Genomic DNA, 20336 nt, shown 5'->3' with positions numbered 1-20336 from the left:
TTTGTGCGGGTCTGACGAGTTCTTTGCCATGGAACCTACGAGCTCGCAGCAGTGATTAACTCAACGGCGGATTTGGAGAGTTGAGCAAAGTTTGAGTTGTACACATGACACTCCCGCCCTCCCCTTCCACCCTTGCGCCATTTTTTCCTTCAACATGGAGCCTTATTCATTATTCACCCGATGTGACAAACAGTGCAAAGCAGCTGTCAGTGCTTCAACAAGACGCACGAACAAATTATTCATGATGCCGCAGAAAGAAAAGAAGCCAGAGCATGAAAATAATAACAAGAAGAGACACACGGCGACCCGCATATCGCCATTTAACACCGCTACTTTATACCTTTTGGGATGAGAGTTCATCCACAAAGTACTGACACCCCTTCCGTTTTATTTTTTTCTCTCCGTTACCACCGTTTGCTGAAATACAATTTTATTTTACAGCAGTTTATTTCTTTAATTACAGTCCTCATGTAATGCGCCTCTCTTTCCAAACAGCAATTCCCTTTGACCTTCGACCTCCAACGGCAAGTGACTTTATGATACAATGCAGTGTATTTCTTTCATTACAATACAATAGCATGTTTATTATCCATAGAATAAGGTATGTTGTGTGTAGTTTTTTAGGCTTATTTAGTTGAAAAGTATATTTTATGGAAACCCGGGAACGGATTATTCCCATTTTAATGGTTTCCTATGGGAATTATTTTTTTGAGATACACACTTTTCGCCTTACACAATCTGACTGGGAACCAATTAAGTTCGTAAGTTGAGGTCTCACTGTATTTGACCGATCATTAGCTTAGCCTTAGAGCAACACGCGCCAGCGTTCACCCAACCCGGAATAACTCTAAAAGATAAGAAGCTAGCTAGCTGATAAATAGGTAATAAATGGATAGCCAGATAGCCAACCAGCTAGACAGCTAATAGCTAGCCAGCTAGATAGCCAACACATAGCCAGCTAGATAGCCAGACAGCTAGTCAGCCAGCGAATAGATAGCTAATTGCTAATAGATAGCTAATTGCTAGATTTTACATAGGTATCCAACAACGTGGAACACTTTTTAGCTTAGTCTCTGGCTCCAGCTAAGCGTTTGGAGCTTTGTTAGCATTTGTGTGCTAACAACAGCATAACCTGATTTAATGGATCATACAAGGACATTATTTCGATTAAACTTGATATTTATTTCGTTTAAAGGGGGGTCGTTTAAATGACGATGTGGCTAGTCACAAAGCTTTTTTCCAAGGTTGGTGACTGTGTGCTGATGGGGTGGGGGGGGGGGGGGGGGGTGTCAATGTGTTTTCCTTTTCAGTCCTTCGACTTGGTTATAATGGCATGTCCCAAGGTGCTTGTGTGTATGTGAGTGATTCTAAATCCCAGAACACATACACACACACACACACACACACACACACACACACACACACACACACACACACACACACACACTGACACATTCAAAATCGGCCATCTTGAAAGCTTTCCATTAGTCGGGTCTGGGGCCTTAAACAGCGTGAGTCAAGTAGGGAGCTATGTGTATGTGTGTTTAGCCGCTTCATTTAGCATCACATATCAACAGATGATTGCGTGTGAGCCTGAGCATTGTTTGACCGGATACGATTAAGCACCACCCATGTCATTCCATTATGGGTAGACATTTTATGTCAATGAACTTGTAAAAAAAATCCATTGGGGCAATGGAGGCGTGCTAATCTTCGAGGTTAATGTAACTCAGTCTTTCGCACCCCCTAAAGTCTTTTTTTTTCCTTTTCTCTTAATGAGTACTTTTGATTGGATATTGTGCTCGTGCCTAAATTGATTTCCATTTTTTTTCTTGATTAAAAACATTCACAAAAACACAAATCAAATGGTTTTGCATTTGACTCAAAATATCAGCCTGCGTGTTTTGGGTATTTTAGATGCTAAAAAACGTTTTTCTGATGTCAGTTAGCAACCAAAAGAATGGTGTCGGTTGTCCTTTAAACATTCTTTTTGTTTGTGACGTATGACGAGAATCATCGTTGCCGTGTCATTTTTCAAATGTTTGTTTTCATTCACACTTCAAAGCATGTCCACTTACGCTTGTGTACGTGTATGTTAGCGTGCTCAAATAAATAACCCAAGCGGACGTATGTAAATGAGGGTCGACGCCGCTTTGAAAACCGGCGAGTTGATGTCGCCGATGAATCCCACTGAAATATTCATACCGGCCCGTCGCCGAAGTAGGCGGAGCCATAAGTGCCCTTCCGCAGCTGCGGGAAGCAGTGTAAAAAAAAAAAAAAAAAAAAACGACAAAGATTCATCCTCAGCCGCTATGAAATATTAATGGCGAGGCATTCAAGTAAAGTTACTTTTTGTGTTCTGATTTAATGAATGATTTGAGCGGCGGCGGCGGCCAATGTCGAGTGTGCTGAAGCTTGTGCTAATGCTCATTCGGGGGTCTTGTGTGGTCATGTGTCACACTGTAGAAGGATCAAAATCAGGTTAAAAAAAAAGGACTTCCACGGGGCTCGGAGGTCCGGACAACCAGGGAGGGATTCTCGGTGTTGCGACGTTTTAGATCTGACATCCTAATGGGACTTTTTAGCGGGAAGAAATCCGTTTTTAATCACTTGCTTCTACATTAGACACTGTAGTGATGGGAATTGCGGCTCTTTTCAGAGAGCCGTTTTTTTTGGCTCAGCTCACTAAAAAAATCTGGCTCTTTTGGCTCGGCTCACTAAAAGATCCGCTCTTTTAGGCTCCCAAATGGCTCTTCAGTTTTTTGTTGCTTGAATTAATTCACGACCAAAAATCATGTATTAATTAACTACCAACAATCATCTCATTCTGTTGTAAGGTAAAATAGTAGTGATGGGAATTGCGGCTCTTTTCAGAGAGCCGGTTCTTTTGGCTCGGCTCACTGAAAAGATCCGGATCTTTTGGCTCCCAAATGGCTCCTCAGTTTTTTTGGTTGCTTAAATTAATTAACTACCAAAAATCATCTATTAATTAACTACCAAAAATCATGTCATTCTGTTGTAAGCGAAAATAGTAGTGATGGGACCGGGGGCGGGGAATAGAGGACAAAAGAAGTCGGCTCCCATTTCCGGCTCCTTGTTAGGAACCGGCTCTCTTCGTTCACTTCGGAGATCCGGCTCGTTTGCGAACGACACATCACTACAGCAGTGGAAAGAAATGGATCGTGGCACTGCAGCGGCTGTCCATTCTCCCTCTGGCATCCTCTGAAAGATTGATAAACCCAACCGGAATCTGATCCCGCCCTGCCCAGCTTTCATAAAGATCACAACACGGGCCAGGAAACTCGTTTTGGTAAAAAAAAATAAAAAAAAAAAAAAAAATAAAAAAAAAAAAAATATATATATATATACATATATATATATAATATATATATATATATAAATGGAGTCCGTAAAACCATACCTGTCAACCGGCCGTATTTTCCGATTTTTGCACGTTTGTACGCGAAACTGAGGAGCCATTTGAGAGCCAAATGAGCCAGATTTTTTTTTTTAGTGAGCCGAGCCAAAAGAAAAGAGCCGGAATTCCCATCGCTACAAAGCATTGAAACAAAAGTGGAATCTTTTGGTTTGAACTTTTGGTTTGTCCTTGAAAGGCTTTATTTAAATCACCGTGCGGCTTACATGTAAAAAAAAAAATAGTGTGTTCTTAAAAAAAAAAAAAAAAAAAAAACACGAGTCAACAGAGGAAAAGTCGCCGATGAAAATCAAAAGGGTTGCGAGCAGATGACCTGAAAAAAGGAAGGCTTGAGTAGCTACAAAGTGTCAGGAGACGCGTGTGGCAGGTGAAAACTGGAATCGTCGCACTCGAGTGAACACTTAAACGGATAAAGGCGGTTTGGGTGGGGGGAGAGAATGCGACTAAAAGCCTCCCATCACTTGCAACAAGACATCGGTACCCCAAACATGGTGTGTCAGCATCTTTAAACAGCAGTTGACAGAATCGTCTTGACAGCCAGTTCACATGTAACATCTTCGATCAGTTCCCCAAGGGGTGGGAGGGCGGTGGGGGGTGACACCGCGACGACCACGCCACAAATTTCCAAGTACAGTGATACCTTGGCTTACAAACTTAATTGGTTCCCAGACAGAGCGTGTAAGGTGAAAAGTGTGTATCCCAAAAAATAATTTCCCATAGGAAACCATTAAAATGAGAATAATCCGTTCCCAGGTCCCCATAAAACGTAATTTTCAACTAAATCCTCATTAAAACTACACACAATATACCTTATTTTATGTATAATAAATGTGCTATGGTATTATAATGAAAGAAATAAACCACTAAGTCATTTTATTTCCCTTTGTGATGGTCGTTGATGGCTTGATGGAATGGATAGCTTTTTGCACAAAGTGTCTCAAGGAGTTCTGGGTTGTACATCTTGGAAGTTGTGATATTGCAACAGCAACAGATGCAAGCAGACACACTAGAAACTTCATTAATAGCTGGTTCCCTTTCATTTCAAATTGAGCTGATCGCTAGTGCGTGTTATTTGTGGAGCCTGATTGATGGGAATTTTAACCTTGCAGTCTACACTCTGCCTTTGAACTATCAAAGTTAAAACGAGTCCAAATTTCACTGTTTTCTTTCCATTTTGTCACTCTCTCTCTCTGTCGTCTGCCCGTCTCTTTAATGTTTAAACCACCTCCCCTCACTGCTGCGTTCTTGACCAATCACGTGGCTTTAACCGACGACTAGGGGCGGGGAGTAGTGGACCAAAAGAAGTCGGATGCGATTTTATTGTTAGAAGAAAGGGCTCGTTCGCGAACGACACATCACTCATTGTGGCAGCTCCGTGTGTATCCCGAAAAATAGTTTGTAAGCCAAGGTAAAATGTTCATAAATTTAACATTCGTAAACTGAAAAGTTCATAAACTAAGGGGTTCGTAAACTGAGGTATCACTGTAGAATGTTTACAATTTTAGAACACAATGTTAGCATCTTATGACCAAAAAAAATGCTAACCCCGCGCCTTCACAAACAATTCCGCAAAATGGCCGCCAGACAGTTCTGGTGTAATTCCCATATTGATCGGTCGCCTGTCGAGCCCGAGCGAGAGTCTGTGTGTATTGATCGGCGACGAGTTTTACAACTCGCGTCGCCTTCTCTTCATGGCGGACAGATGGCGTCGCCGTCGCCTTGGGAGCTTTCGCCTCCGCCGCCAAACGCAGAGTCAGTCGCGTGACGGACGTGTCGGGGAGATGCGCGGGAAAATTGTCCCTCAACGTCAACACGCCGACCCTCCCTGCGATTGTTTGCTACGGGGTAAAGCTTTTACAAAAAGGGGGCGTAGGTCATCCCCTGGTGAGACCACCAACTCCATTAGCTCTCAGGGCCACTGGGGGTCCAAAGCTGAAAGCCCCCCACCCCCACAACTCCCAAAGATATTCCGGCAGCAAAAGTCTGATGTCAAATCATCTCCGTTACACTCGACTGGACGTCTTTTTTTTTTTTTTTTTTTGTCACGACAAAAATAATAAAAAATGGCCGCTTCACGTGAGCAACCGCGTCGATACCGTTGGCTCCAATGACGATAATGTTGAAATCATCAACGATACTCCAACGACGACGCCATATGATTTAATCCTGCCGCAGACTCGACAGATCTTTGACGAGATTTTTGCGAAAGCATCACTGCATCTTAACCAAATCCCCCGAAGGGACTCAACATGTTTTTTTTTTTTCCTCTTTCAGGCCTGCGAGGGCAGTGGACTGGATAAAGCGTTCACTTAAAACCCAGCTATTGCTAAAAGGTCACCTAGGAAATGCGGCTGATGCTTTTTCTTTGACTGACTTCCGCATTTCTCCCGGGACGGACGGCGGTCAACATAAGCAAAGCAAATCTTGAAAAGTAGGAAGTAGATCAAGAAAAAAGGGAGTCCATATATCCTTTTTTACGAGCCATAAGGCCGTTCGGAGTACAGTGATACCTTAGCTTACGAACTTAATTGGTTCCCAGAATGAGTGTGTAAAGCGAAAAAGGAGACTAATCCATTCCCAGGTCCCCATAAAACATAATTTTCAACTTTCAAATTTTCTAAGCCTTAAAATGACACAAAATATACCTTATTTTACGTATAATAAATGTGCTATGGTATTATAATTAAATAAATAAACTGTACTCTATAATAGTCGTTTTATTGACCTTTGTGATGGTCATTGATGGCTTGATGGAATGGAGTGGCCGGTTTCCTCAGCATTAAACACTTGATGAGGAACGTAGCCTTCTTCTTTCACCATCTTGAGGAATGATCCCTTGTAGGTGCTTTCTCTGCCACAATTTTACCTAGTTCTTCATCAAACTCGCAAACTCCCCCTCTTAAAATTTTAAAAATAGGGTCTGGAGGTCGTGGTCGTAAGTACAGGTGGTCGTAAGTCGAGCCGGTCGTATGTTGGATGTTACCTATAAATACAGATTTACGAAACACACACTTTTGAGAAAATGGAATGCTTTTACGTGTGTTTTATGCTCCAATTAAAAATAAAGCAACACCAGCGACCTAGGATGGATCTGTGCTGCTAACACTATGTAAAATAATTAATTTGGCTGATATTTACATAACAGGATTACCGACCAATTTTAGTTGTTTCAAAAAAAAAGTGCCAAATAGTAAAATGAATACAATATGTTCTCGAATAAAATGCTCCTGTCAATTATTGTCAATTAGAAAAATAGTATTTGACTGATTATGCACAAATTAAAAGCAAATGCGAGGCTAGCATAACAACATGATTGTATCTACTAGCTGACTGGCTATCTGTTAGCTATCTATCAAGCTAGAGTTCTGTCTATTGGCTGGTTAGCTGGCTATCTATTGGCTAGCTGGCTGGCTTGCTGGCTATCTGTTGGCTAGCTGGCTCGCCTTCTATCTATTTGAGTTACATCCGGGTCGAGTGAACGCTGGTGCATGTGGCTGCCGCCGCTCACCCACAGAAAAAACTGATCCAGTGACTGTAAAGTGACCTTGAGAGTTTTGAAAGGCGCTTAGAAATGAAATGGATTATTATTATACTAAAAACCAAGCCTGGGGTGTGTTTGAATTCCTCACCCTGACAGCACCGCGAAAGCAAAAGCTCAGCGACTCTTAATTAAAAAGGGCCAAGCTGCACTTTTGTTTGCTTTTTGTGCCGCGCTTTCATCACACTGTACGGAGACAGCGGGTGGCGAGTTAGGGGGTGTGGCAGATGCCTCCCAAAATCCCGTCGTTCAAACACCGCCCATTTGTGAAAAATCAGGACGGTCGGGAGCTTTGTGATTGTCCTTCTATTGTACGCAAAAATAACAAACACACACACACACAAACGTGAAATGAGAGGGATGAGCTGAGTCTTAGTCGTCTTTTGTATCGCGTGCAATATGGTGGAAAGTGGTTTTTAATCCACGCAACAGCTTGTTTGTTGCATTAGCTCAAAATCAATCCATTTTCTTCCTTTCCTGCGCCAATGATGCGGATACAAACGTTGAGGAAAATCCTGAATTCTTTGTGGCAAAAATAAACATTTCCAACACGTGAAACAAATTGCATGAAATACTTAAATTCGTGGCGTTTAAAGGACAACCGACGTCTCCGGACAAGTTGTGTCCATAATTTGTAAAATAGCTTCAAATGACTTCTACTGAGCGTATTTTACAATATATACCGCAATATATACCAATATATACAGCATATAGCTTTATTTTACCTTTTAAGACTCGCGCTGAATATTCCGGAAGTCTTGTTTTTGAGTTGGCGACGAGTCCGTACGTGACGTCACTGAAGGAACGCCCCTGACCGAAAAAAAAAAGGACACATTGTAGCAGTCCTTCCATCACGTCAATGCATTTTGCTGTGCTTGTTTGGTCTGAAAACTTCATGTTGCACCAAAAGGAGGCATAAGAGGGCGACAAAGCTCCGTGTAAGGAATTAATCAGCCTGTGGAAACGGGCTCATTAATTCCATTCCATCTGCTTTTTTTCCCCATTTTTATTTGATATCTGGTTTTGTCTCTTGAAACATCTTCTGGTTGCTTCTAATTCATATCTTGCTCGGCTTGTCAGCCTGGCCCCTTTGCGCTTTCGAATCACCCCACTTTGGCCACTCTAGTCCCGTCCAGCAACACGTCACCCTCAAATCACCACGTAACAGCGCAAATGTGTTTTTAAATCAGCACTTTTTTTTTGAAAAGCGGAACTTTCCTTCATTGTTGTCACGTTTCAAGTGGGTCCTCAGATCCTTCCAGACACTTCCAAGCATGTTGTGCGAGCGTACCGAGTAATCCTCTTACAGCACAAAGGACAGCTAAGAGGTTTACGTCGGGGCTTCCTCTCGCTCTCGGAATCCAAGTACCGAGAGACAGTTTTGTTGGGGCCAAGCGCAGTTCTGACAAGTTTGCGGCGGTCACGCCAGCTGCTGGAATAAAAAGACATGGTGGTAAAAGGATTGCCCGAAAGGTCATTGGCGAACGTGATGATGAACGAGGGGAAGGTAAACGACCTCATCCAGCGATGGGTGAGTCCAAAACCTTCTCCAAAACATCTTATGTTAAAAAAAAATGACAGAAATAAAAAGCAGTGATCACATTCAAATCAACAGCATAATGGAAGAAACTAATAATAATAATAATAATAATTTTTGCGACTCAACGAGCCTGATTATTTATTTTTTTGTGGGTGAAAAGGGACTAAAAAAATACAATATCTGCACATTAACTGCACATTAATTAGCTTATTTGTACTTTTTTTTCATACATCAGGCGCGCCGCATTATACGTCGCAATTTCCAATGCCTCCACTAGATGGAGTTCAGCCAAAGGAAAAGCCAACAGAACAACCAAATGTCAATAAAACTTCTGAAATAAAGGAGCGAGCAACACCGTAGACTTAGTACATTAATAATAATAATAATTAATAATACGTTTCATTTATAAGCGCCTTTCAAAACTCTCAAGGTCACTTTACAGTCACAGGATCAGTTTTTCTGTGGGTGAGCAGCGGCAGCCGCACGCGCCAGCGTTCACTCAACCCGGAATTAACTCAAATAGATAGCAAGCTAGCTAGCGAGCTAATAGCTAGCGAATAGATAGCTAATAGCTAGCAAATAGATAGCTAACAGCTAGCGAATAGATAGCTAACGGCTAGCAAATATATAGCTAACAGCTAGCGAATAGATAGCTAACAGCTAGCGAATAGATAGCTAATAGCTAGCGAATAGTTAGCTAATACCTAGCGAATAGATAGCTAATACCTAGCGAATTTGTCCCTCACCCAAAACTTACATTTCAGTTCATTTTGTACAAAAAAACGTGTCACCTATTCTGTAATCACACATTAAATCACAATCTTGGATTGGATTTGCCTTTATTAATGTTGCAGTTTATTAATTTATATTTATTGTGAATATTGATGAAAAAATAAGACAATTCTCTTGGAGTAAATATATATTATAAATATAAAAGTTGGGAGGAGATAGATGAAAATCGTGGCTGGTGACGGGACAAGAGAATTCATTTGGAAGAAATTGGGAGCGTTAGAAGGAGAATGACTGCACTACACGTTACGTCATCAGGGGGCGCCTAGTGATCGCACCACTCGGAGAGGGACTATATTTATTTTAGTCAAGATCTGCCATATAATTTACATTTTACAATTTAGTGTTGTCCGGTTTTTCAAAATCCATTTTAAGATCTGCACATGCACCAAATCCTTAATGAATTTCGCTAGCTGACTATCTATCTTGCTATCTACTAGATTGGTAGATTGGTATCTATTGGAATTACTTCCGGGTTGAGTGAACGCTGGCGCGTGTGGCCGCCGCTGCTCACCCACAGAAAAGCTCATCATGTGACTGTAAAGTGACATTGAGCGTTTTGAAGATTATAAATTAAATCTATTATTATTATTATTATTATTATTATTATTATTGTTGTTATGAAATTGGGAGCGTTAGAAGGAGAATGACTGCACGTACACGTTTACGTCATCAGGGGGCGCCAAGGGATCGCACTACTCGGAGAGGGACTATTTATTTATTTCGGTCAAGATCCAGCATTGAATTTACATTTTACAGTTTAGTGTTTTCAGGGTTTTGGGCATTTAAAAATATATATTAAGAAGATCTGCACATGCACCAAATCCCTGGGTATTATTAATTAATCGAGCTCGGTGGCTATCTAGCTTTCTATCTATTGAAGTTACTTCCGGGTTGAGTGACTTAAAGAAGCTGATAAAATCACGCGTTTTATTTATTGTAGCGAGACACTCCAGGGGAGGAGCTGACAACCGAAGACCGGCAGGATTTCAAGGATTTGGCATGTTCGTGTCTCGCTCAGGGAGACAGCGAGCGTTTCCTCACGTTCCTTCAAAACGAGGAAAATCAGGTAATCGATAATTCCAACCGTTTCGGAGTGGGACTTTCAAATGAAACACTTAAGATCAATCATATTTGGAATCATTTGTCAACGAAAACCAACGTACACCACTCCTTAAAGACCTGCTTTACCGAGTTTGGTCACGTGATATTCGCAACCTCGGCGGTGCGTGTTCTGACGTCATATTCAGTCGACAATTTCGGTGCGGTGGAGAAAAAAGCCGAATATTGTTGTCGAGAACATTTTCGTGTTGACTTCCCAACATAAAACAAATGACAAATATTAACTACATTTCTAAAAACAAATATTTATTCTTTTAAGCACCTTTTCCGCATCAATTTCTTGTCCATACAGAAGAAAAAAACTAGTTTGTAATCCTGTCTCAAAGATCGTTTTTTAGATATGAATGATCAATATTTATTTTTATATAGGGAATCGTCCGCTCCATGGGCTGTATCCTCTTGGTTCCTCTCACGAAGGAAGCGTTGAAGAACGAGAAGACTCGGGACCGCATTTATTCGGCTATCGCACACGTGACCGAGGTGGGTTCGAACATGACCGTGACAACTAAGACTACTGGGGTGAAGGTCATCTTCTTCACCCTCTCACATAGACCTGCGGGCCAGATGAAGTCCTGAAGAACATATTGGACATCATAGAAGATACAGATTCGCCTTCTATTTCCCAGACCTTCGTGTTAGCGGTCCCTCATCTTGAAGCAGGTCTATTTTTTAATGCAGTTCAACGGCGCCTCCTGCCGTACAAAGTACTGAAGTGCATTGTGCTCAAACAAGCCCTGCTGAGGGTGACGGAAGGTCAGCAGGCGTCCTGGCTGGGTTCTTCGTTGAAGGTCCTGCACAAGCAGCTCACTCGGCTGCCGGTGCCGTACACAGAAGAGCTGGAAAAGGAGGACCAGTGGGGCTTGGGTCGCTGCTGCCATGTTTTGATCGCCTTCACGAGGACCTTCTCGGGCCAGGTGAGGAACCAGGAAGAAGAGGAACCCCGGCGGATGAAGATGGAGCTCCTTAAGTTGTACGTTTGATTACAAATAACTGGCTTTGTGATAGCACAGGTAGCTATCTATCTATCTATAATAATTATCTATCAATAATTATCGATCGATCTAGCTAGCTAGCTATTAGCTATCTTGCTAGTTTTCTAGCTATTAGCGAACTAGCTTTCTATCTATGTGAGTTACTTCCGGGTTGAGTGAACTGTAACCTTGAGAGTTTTGAAAGGTGCTTATAAATGAAATGTATTTATTATTATTTTTATTCAAATTTTTTAACTTTTTCCTCAAGCTAATGAGAGTAGCATTGTTTTTTTTCTTCTTCATCTCCTCACCACAATGGAGCAACAAAGTGACTTCAAAATGAGCTAATGGTGGTCTCAACCCGTTACGTTGGTGACTCTGAAGGTTCAATGTGGATGTTTCTTCTAAATGCAGTTGCATGAGAAGCCTCAGAGAACCTTTGCTGGAGGCGCCGCTGACGACCAGCACCACCACGACGCCCATGTGGCTGTTTGCCTCAAACATCATGGTAGCTAAACTACATTTGCTCAAAGGCTCCTACCCCCTTTTATTGATTGATTTATTTATGCATCAATGTGTGTATGAGTGTTTGTGTGTGTGTGTGTGTGTGTGTTTGTTTGCGTGTGTATGTGTATGTGTTCATGTGTGTGTTTATGTGTCTGTATGTGTTTTTGTGTGTTTGTGTTTGTTTGCGTGTGTATGTGTTTGTTCATGTGTGTGTTTATGTGTCTGTGTGTGTTTTTGTGTGTGTTTGTGTTCGTTTGTGTGTCTGTGTTTGTGTGTGTGCGTGTATTTGATTTTTGTTTGTGTGTGTATTTGATTTTGTGTGTGTTTGTCTGTGTGTGTGTTTGTTTGTGTGTATTTGATTTTGTATGTATTTGTTTGTGTGCATTTGATTTTGTATGTATTTGTTTGTGTGTGTTTGTGTGTGTGTGTTTGTGTGTGTATTTGATTTTGTGTGTGTGTATGTTTTTTGTGTGTGTATGCGTGTGTTTGTGTGTGTGTTTGTTTAGGCGTGTTTTTGTTTGTGCGCGCGTGTGTTTGTGTTTATGTATGTGTTCGTTCGTGTGTGTTTGTTCGTTCATTTGTTTTTTTTTTGTTTGTTTGTTCGTTCATTTGGGTTTTTTTGTTTGTTTATTTCTTTATGTATACAGGCCACTTTATCCGCCATCCAAGAGTCAGCGGCTGACCTCCTGTACTTCAGTACGGTGAAGAAGAACATCCAGATGGACAAAAATCATCTGACGGAGTCCAAAGGTTGCCTGGCGTATCTGGTGTTTGTCACGCAGCTGGACGCAGAACGCTTCCCTGTCGTGTTCAGGTGACACTTTGAATCCCGACATTCTCGCTCTATTTCATTGTGTGTGTGTGTGTTTGTATTTGATATTTGACACACGCGCACAAACAAAAACACGCATAAACAAACACACACACACACACACACACACACACACACACACACACAAACACACACACGAATGAACACATACATAAACACATGCACACACACACGCGCACAAACAAAAACACGCATAAACATACACACACAAAAACATACACACGAAACAAACACACACACAAAATCAAATACACACACAAACAAACACAAACAAACAAACACACACATACACACACAAAAAACATACACACGAAACAAATACACACACAAAAACACACACACAAACAAACAAACACACACACACACATAATCAAATACATTATTCGCTCTTTATTTTTGAGCGCATTAATTTTGAAGCCTCTTTTCTTTTTGTTTCCAGCCCCGAATTTGTTCTTCGTGGCAACCTGGAATACGTCGAGCCGCTTCTCAGGAGGTACGCCGCAAACACCGAATGAACGATTCTTTGGCTTTTTTCTCTTTTCATGCCACTCAAATTGTCTCACTTTGTCAGCAAAAAGGAGTCGCACGTCCTCAAAGGACTGGTAAGGAATCCACATTTGTCATAAAAGCGGCGTGGTGGGATTTCACCGTACGATCCTCCAGGCGCTGTTTGAAAAAAGTCTGGCGAGAACGCCGGATAACAGCTTGCTCGCCGCACTGATGGAACTCAAGAGCTTTTACGATGTGAAGCAGGTGCCACTTTTCACGTACAGTGATACCTCGGTTTACAACGCTTTGACTTTTCACTTTTTCGCGAGAATAGAATCTTGGCATACGGACTAGTTTTCGGCGGATGAACACCAAACCACACGTTCGAACAGCGCCGCGGTGGCTGGCGGACTAGTTTTCCACACCCACTTTCTTTGAGTGCAGACGTGGTTTGTTATCGAGTGGAGTACTTTTGCTGTTATGGGCCAGAAAAAGACCCCACCACAGGCGAGTGTTAAGATGAAGAGGACACAAAAGTAAATAACGGTCAAGCAGAAGAAGGAGATCATCGAAAAACACGAATGAGGTGTGCGTTTGTATGACTTGGCGTCCCAGTAGCAGTATGCTAAGTCGACCATTGCTACGTGTGGCTAAGGGTGTTTCTGTGTTGTCTTAGCAATGGTCTCAGGCAATAGAAGAGGTTGAAAAACTTCTGTTGATTTGGATGAACGGAAAGCAGCTAGCAGGAACTGTTTGAGTGAGGGTATTATCGCCGAGAAAGCACGGCAACTTCACTCGGATATCATCAAGAGTTAACTACATTAACAACCATCACAAAGGTAAATAAAATTACTTTATTATACAGTAAAATGTATTTCTTTAATTACAATCCAATAGCACATTTATTATACATAAAAACGGTATATTTTGTGTAGTTTTGAGGCTTATTTAGTAGTAGAAAATTATGTTTTATGGCGATCTGGAAACGGATTATTCTCATTTTAATGGTTTCTTATGGGAAATAAGTGTTTGGAAGACTAACTTTTCGCCTTACACACACACTTTCGGGGAACCAATTAAGTTTGTACGCTAAGGTATCACTGTACTGTATATCAAAACTCATCTAGTACCTTGAACGCTTCTCGGTATGATTCATATTTGGGCTGCTAAATTTAAAATGGTACTATCAAATATTCCAGAGTCTCCTCCTGCTTCTGACCGAATGTCCCATGCGACATCTGGTGAGTATATATATTTTTTGTCATAATGACTTTTGACGTCAGTAATTAGCAAATGACGGGAATGTGTGTTTACAGAGAGAAAGTGGACGCGCGGTTATTCAGCTCCTCATCAATAAACTGGACGTTGAGGGAAAGCACAAGCTCTTCACGCAAGTTGTCTTTTGTACTCCTTCACTACCATTCCGGAATTTTTTCGGGTATTGAAAAGTAATGACGTGACGCGCCATTCGGGAGGGAAAAAAATATTGATTGGAGCTCTGAAATTCACACACAAAATGGACCGCAGCTTGATTCCCTCCCTCCCCTTCACTCCGGTGCCAGGGTTATTACAGGGTTGTCTTTTAAGGACACTCTGTACTGTTTTCCATTTGTTTTGTTTTTTTAATTGATTTATTTTAAATAACATCAACAGAAGCCTGCTAAAAACCAGCAAGCATCCAGGAGTTGAAAGTTACATTGTGAAGAACATCAAAAATCAAGTGGAGTTCTCCATGAAGGTGACATTCACAGTTTTGAAAGGCGCTTATCAATGAAATTTATTATTATTATTATTATTATCAGGATCATTATTATTGTTATTATCATTGTTATCATTACGACTATTACTACTACTACTACAGTATTCTTATTATTACTATTATTATTATTATCATTACAATATTACTATTTTTACTACTACAACTACTTTTACTACTACTACTATTACTATTACTACTACTATTATTATTACTATTATTACTACTACTATTAAACTATTACCATTACTACTACTATTATTACTATTACTATTTTACTATTATTACTATTACTACTACAACTACTATTACTACTACTACTACTAAACTATTACCATTACTACTACTATTATTATTATTATTATTACTATTACTATTATTACTACTACAACTACTTTTACTACTACTATTACTATTACTACTACTACTACTACTACTAAACTATTACCATTACTACTACTATTATTACTATTACTATTTTACTATTATTACTATTACTACTACAACTACTATTACTACTACTACTACTAAGCTATTACCATTACTACTACTATTATTATTATTACTATTACTATTATTACTATTACTACTACTACTATTATTATTATTACTATTACTATTATTACTATTACTACGACTACTATTACTACTCCTACTACAGTAAAGTCTCGTTATATCGATATTCAAGGGAGTCCGACAAAATATCGATATAACCGGGACTATCGATATATCCGATATCGATATAACGAGACTTTACTGTATTACTACGACTACTATTACCACTACTACTATTATTATTATTATTATTACACCTGCGTGTTGAAAAATTAAATGTCCATTCCTATTTTATAGCCGGGCAACGCCACAAGATGGTTCCTGGGGACAGCGTTGGTATCGCTGCTCGGCTTGGCGTGTAGTTTGCCTCAGGGTGCGCAAACAAACCTGCTCCACGATATGGACAGGTAAGTCTCTTTCCGTATTGTTAATATGAAAAGTTGCAAAAATGAAAATATATATTTTGTGTGTTCATCCAGAATCATGGAGAACCTGAACCTCCTGCGCTACCTTGTCATCCGGGACAAGCCATTGAGATGCAATGTAGGTCACCCGGACGGATGGGGACGTCCTCGTTTCTCACTTGTCTCGGCCCTCGATATCATTTCGTCTATCCGCAGGCGGATGTGTGGGAAGGCGTTTGCGGCGTCAAGGAGGCGTACACCAAAACGCTGCGCGTGTGCATCAACGTTTCGAGATCGTTTTACACGAACGAATTGAACGAGCTGAGAGATGAGCACAAACTCAAAGCCAGAGGTAAAAAAAAAAAAGAGAGTCAACGGCAACTTTTGAATCGGGGATATTTTTCAGGCCCACTTCAAAAACGTAATGTCATATATTCAATTCCCAAATACATTCGTGAATGGCAACGAATGAGTTAATTTCAAGTGTCACCACTAGAGTGCGCAATTCTGATTGAACTAATCATCTGTTTCGATAAGTAGTGGTCCACTTGCCTGATTGGATTCCTTTTATTTGAGCGAAAAACTCTCTCTCTCTCTCTCTCTCTCCATGTGATAATGTTTGCCAATTCTGCCCTCTAGCGGCCAGAGAGTCAAACTACACCCGGACGTCCCTCCAAAGTCAGCAAGTCCAACGAGACGCGACCTCGAAAATGTCCCCCGAGATGCGGCACCAGGTAAAACAGTCTCTCTCTCTCTCTCTCTCTCTCTCTCTCTCTCTCTCTCTCTCTCTCTCTCTCTCTCTCTCTCTCTCTCTCTCTCTCTCTCTCTCTCTCTCTCTCTCTCTCTCTCTCTCTCTCTCTCTCTCTCTCTCTCTCTCTCTCTCTCGCTCTGTCTGTCTCACACACACACACACACACACACACACACACACACACACACACACACTCTCACGCACACACACAAACGCACGTTATCAATCAGATGACATTGTTTTCATTTGGAACTCTACCTACAGGTCCTGCAGAGCGCTCTCGTGACCTTTGACCTGATGGAGAGCCTCATTGTTCGCACGGAGGAGATTGCCGCGGAAAAGAATCTCCACGCCAGCTCTTTATTTTGTTTGAATGAACAACAACACAAAAAAAATGTTTTGACGCACGCTGCCGATTAGCCTAGCTTCTTTAGCATATCCCACACGGGGCTTCTTTCCACGATGTGTGTTTTGGCCAGAGACATTCTGTGACGGATGCGGTCCACGTGAGGCTTGCTCGTGGCCTTCACAATTAATTGACCTAACAGGAATTAAATATGGAGGAAGAAAAAAAAGTGCAAACGCAAGCTTACCTTTGCGATAGTTAGCATTCCTTTGAGAATGTCGCTGTTGTTTCGCACGGGCAAGACACGGAGATTACTGCTGAAGAATCTGAACATAAAAAAAAAAATAGACCAAAAAAGTCAAAACTTCTTAAGTGACATTGATAGCTACCTATCTATTTGCTATTTAGCTCACTATCTAGCTAGCTACCTAGCTATTTATCTATTTGCTATTTGGCTCGCCATCTCAAATAGATAGAAAGCTGGCTAATAGATAGGTAATAGCTAGCCATCACTAATAGATAGCCAGCTGACCAGCTAGATAGCAAACAGATAGATAGCTAGCTAGGTAGCTAGCTAGATAGCCGGATAGCGAGCTAAATAGCATATAGATAGCTAGATAGCAAATAGATAGATAGCTAGGTAGCCAGCTAGATAGCCAGTCAGCGAGCTAAATAGCAATTAGATAGATAGCTAAGTAACTAGTTAGATAGATATCTAGGTAGCTAGCTAGACAGATAGTTAGGTAGCAAATAGATAGATAGCTAGGTAGCTATCAATCTCACTGAAGAACTTGTGACTTTTTTGGTCTATTTTTTTGCCAGCTTTCTATCTATTTGAGTTACTTCCGGGTTGAGTGAATGCTGGTGCATGTGGCTGCCACTGCTCACCCACATGAAAACTTCTCCTGTGACTGTAAAGTGACCTTGAGAGTTTTGAAAGGTGCTTATAAATGCCATTTATTATTCTTATTCTTATTCTTATAATTATTATAAAACCTTTCAGATACATATTGCATGGTGGATAATTCTTCTCCAAACTCTTTACAACATAACTTTTAAAATGGCTATCTGGGCTCATTTGTAGCATTAACATTTGACCCAGAATATGAATCCCAACTCAAATTCCGCCTAAAAACCCAGAAAATTAGTTGTTTATTCTACTTTTCCTGGATGAGTGCTAGCATCTCCAGTTGTCGTTTGCCGTTAAAAGGAGCGTACAGCAGCACAAAACTATTGCGGTGGACCCGCACAAATTTTTGGATTTGCTCCATCAGGTCCGCTTCATCTTGGACATTTTCAGGGTCCACCATTTTGAAAGCAGTACCTTCGGACATGCAAGACATGATTGTAATTAGCACGAGACCAGTTTGCTTTTAACGCAATTACAAAAATGTAATATTTTACTCTCAATTACTTTAAATGTAGTCATCTTTTTACCAGAAAGAGGAAAAATAAAGGAGCCACACTCCACACTATCGGACAGTCGGATTCTGTGTTGTTGAGCTCGGAGCATCCGGATGGTTTCATGGCTCTACAAAAAAAAAAAAAGACATCAATCGAGTCAAAAGTTTTGATATTTTGATAAACACCGTATAGGGATGTGATAAAAATTCGTCAATAATAATTCATCACACATTTTCTCATACCATATTATATAATATAATATAATGAAATTTAACATTTTCGAAACATAAGGGGATTTTCTGCCTGTAATTACGCAGTTAAAGGACAACCGACACCTCCAGACAAGTTGCGTCCATAATTTGTAAAATCACTTTAAATGACTTCTACTGAGCATATTTTACAAAGATTCCAGCGCATATAGCTATATTTTACGTTTTAAGACTTGCGCTGAACATTCCGGAAGTCTTGTTTTTGAGTTGGTGACGAGTCCGTACGTGACGTCACTGAAGGAACGCCCCTGACTGGAAAAAAAGGACACATCGTAGCAGTCCTTCCATCACGTCAATGCTTGTTTGGTCTGAAAACCTCGTTGCTCCATATAGGGAATTTATCAGCCTGTGGAAACGCAATACACTGTCATGTCTACAAGAGCTTGCCATTTTCTGCCTCTTTTCTGGGGAATCTGGACTGCTACATTGCATGCCTCAAAATGACACGGAATAAATTCTTTAATCGATTGCAAACATGTATGCTCTCCTCTTCGGAACTATTTGAATCATATTCATAACTGGATGTGTAACAAGAAAGCATCTTCTCCAAATCTGAAGCCATTGTTTTGATTCTCCAGCAATGCAAGCTGTCTTGGCGTGACGTCACGAGCTGGGGGCGGGTCTTTCTGAAAATGCCCAATTCGCAGCTCAATTTTTTTGCAGATTTTGGACACTAAGTCATTTTTATTGGTGTTTTGCATTTGAATAAAAATATCATACAGCGTGTTTTGGGTATTTTAGATGCTATAAAACGATTTTCTGATGTCAGTTAGGAAACAAAAAAGTGACGTCGGTTGTCCCTTAAGTAGAACTACGGTACAGGTAATGTACTCGAAATAAAAAACAAAAGAGAAACATTTACTTCAATCAAAAAAAGCCATACACATATAGGTATATCCCATTGAACTCGAGGGAATGAAAATAAAAAAAATGTAAATATTGACTTAAAGTACAGAAAGTACTTCATTTTTTTAATGTCACGCCGTGGTTATATTTCCGTAACCGGCATCTCGCCACCAACCGCTTACCTGCAGTGACGTGCTAATGATAATAGTTGTTGTCCACCTCGTTTCCCCGTCAGACGACATCACCAAAAGAGTTATTAAGGTAATTTTGAATTAAAAAAAATACCCCCAACAAAGTTTTCGTTATATTTTTAAGCTTTCTGTTGTTACCCCGGCGTCAGGTAGTTAGCTAGCGAGTTAGCTTCTAGTTAGTTAGCTTGTCTACTTTGCTAATCGATGGCGTTAACGACGACGAGTATCCGGTCACTTCTGTCAAAAATAGTGTTGAATCGAAACGTCGTTTATAAAGTTCGGCGTTTGATTTTTTTTTACTTGGTTTTAAATTAGATCACCACTATCACTTCCATCTTTCATCTTTCGGCATTTCAACGACAAAAAAAAGGCTGATGGGTTGTCAAAAACATCACAAAACTTTAACGAAGCCATTTGCTATCATTTAAATGACATTTTCTTGTGGCTTTATTGATTTATTTAAAATAAACGTCGCCACAATACTTTTAATTTGTAAGAGCCGGAAATATTTACCAGCCAGCACTGTGATTTACGCTACCTTGTCTTTTTAAAGCCCCCAATGTTTGTTGGTTTATTTAGCAAGGAAGGCG

General features: G+C 40.6%; 2 protein-coding genes across 5 annotated transcripts; one reads left to right on the top strand and one right to left on the bottom strand.

Moving 5' to 3' along the window:
* The first annotated feature begins 8307 nt into the window (after positions 1-8307).
* glmnb (glomulin, FKBP associated protein b) lies at positions 8308-17110 on the top strand. 3 transcript variants are annotated; one of them, XM_089001275.1, is made up of 18 exons: positions 8308-8505; positions 10247-10372; positions 10795-10905; positions 10977-11085; positions 11158-11395; positions 11811-11904; positions 12551-12717; positions 13175-13228; positions 13307-13337; positions 13399-13488; positions 14424-14465; positions 14541-14614; positions 14878-14962; positions 15833-15942; positions 16015-16078; positions 16156-16291; positions 16579-16673; positions 16955-17110. In XM_089001275.1, exons 1-18 carry the CDS (start codon positions 8422-8424, stop codon positions 17108-17110), a joined length of 1866 nt encoding a protein of 621 aa, XP_088857401.1. In that variant the 5' UTR covers positions 8308-8421. The 3 variants fall into 3 exon arrangements, with proteins under 3 accessions (XP_088857401.1, XP_088857403.1, XP_088857402.1); XM_089001277.1 differs by lacking the exon at positions 8308-8505 and adding an exon at positions 10028-10134; XM_089001276.1 differs by lacking the exon at positions 8308-8505 and adding an exon at positions 10053-10157.
* Positions 17107-20072, bottom strand: lg07h1orf146 (linkage group 07 C1orf146 homolog). 2 transcript variants are annotated; one of them, XM_089001278.1, is made up of 5 exons: positions 19738-20072; positions 18474-18567; positions 18198-18360; positions 17284-17362; positions 17107-17214 (listed from the first exon to the last, which is right to left on the bottom strand). In XM_089001278.1, the coding sequence occupies exons 1-5, from the start codon at positions 19795-19797 to the stop codon at positions 17107-17109; spliced, it is 504 nt and encodes a 167-aa protein (XP_088857404.1). In that variant the 5' UTR covers positions 19798-20072. The 2 variants fall into 2 exon arrangements, 1 of the variants encoding a protein (XP_088857404.1); XR_016115597.1 differs by lacking the exons at positions 17107-17214; positions 17284-17362; positions 19738-20072 and having other exon boundaries at positions 18221-18360; positions 18451-18569.
* Positions 20073-20336: the final 264 nt, after the last annotated feature.

Source organism: Hippocampus bargibanti, linkage group LG07 (genome assembly GCF_051943395.1).
Source record: "Hippocampus bargibanti isolate YZ-2025 linkage group LG07, ASM5194339v1, whole genome shotgun sequence".
Lineage (NCBI taxonomy): Eukaryota > Metazoa > Chordata > Actinopteri > Syngnathiformes > Syngnathidae > Hippocampus > Hippocampus bargibanti.
This window is presented reverse-complemented; position numbering and strand designations above follow the sequence as displayed.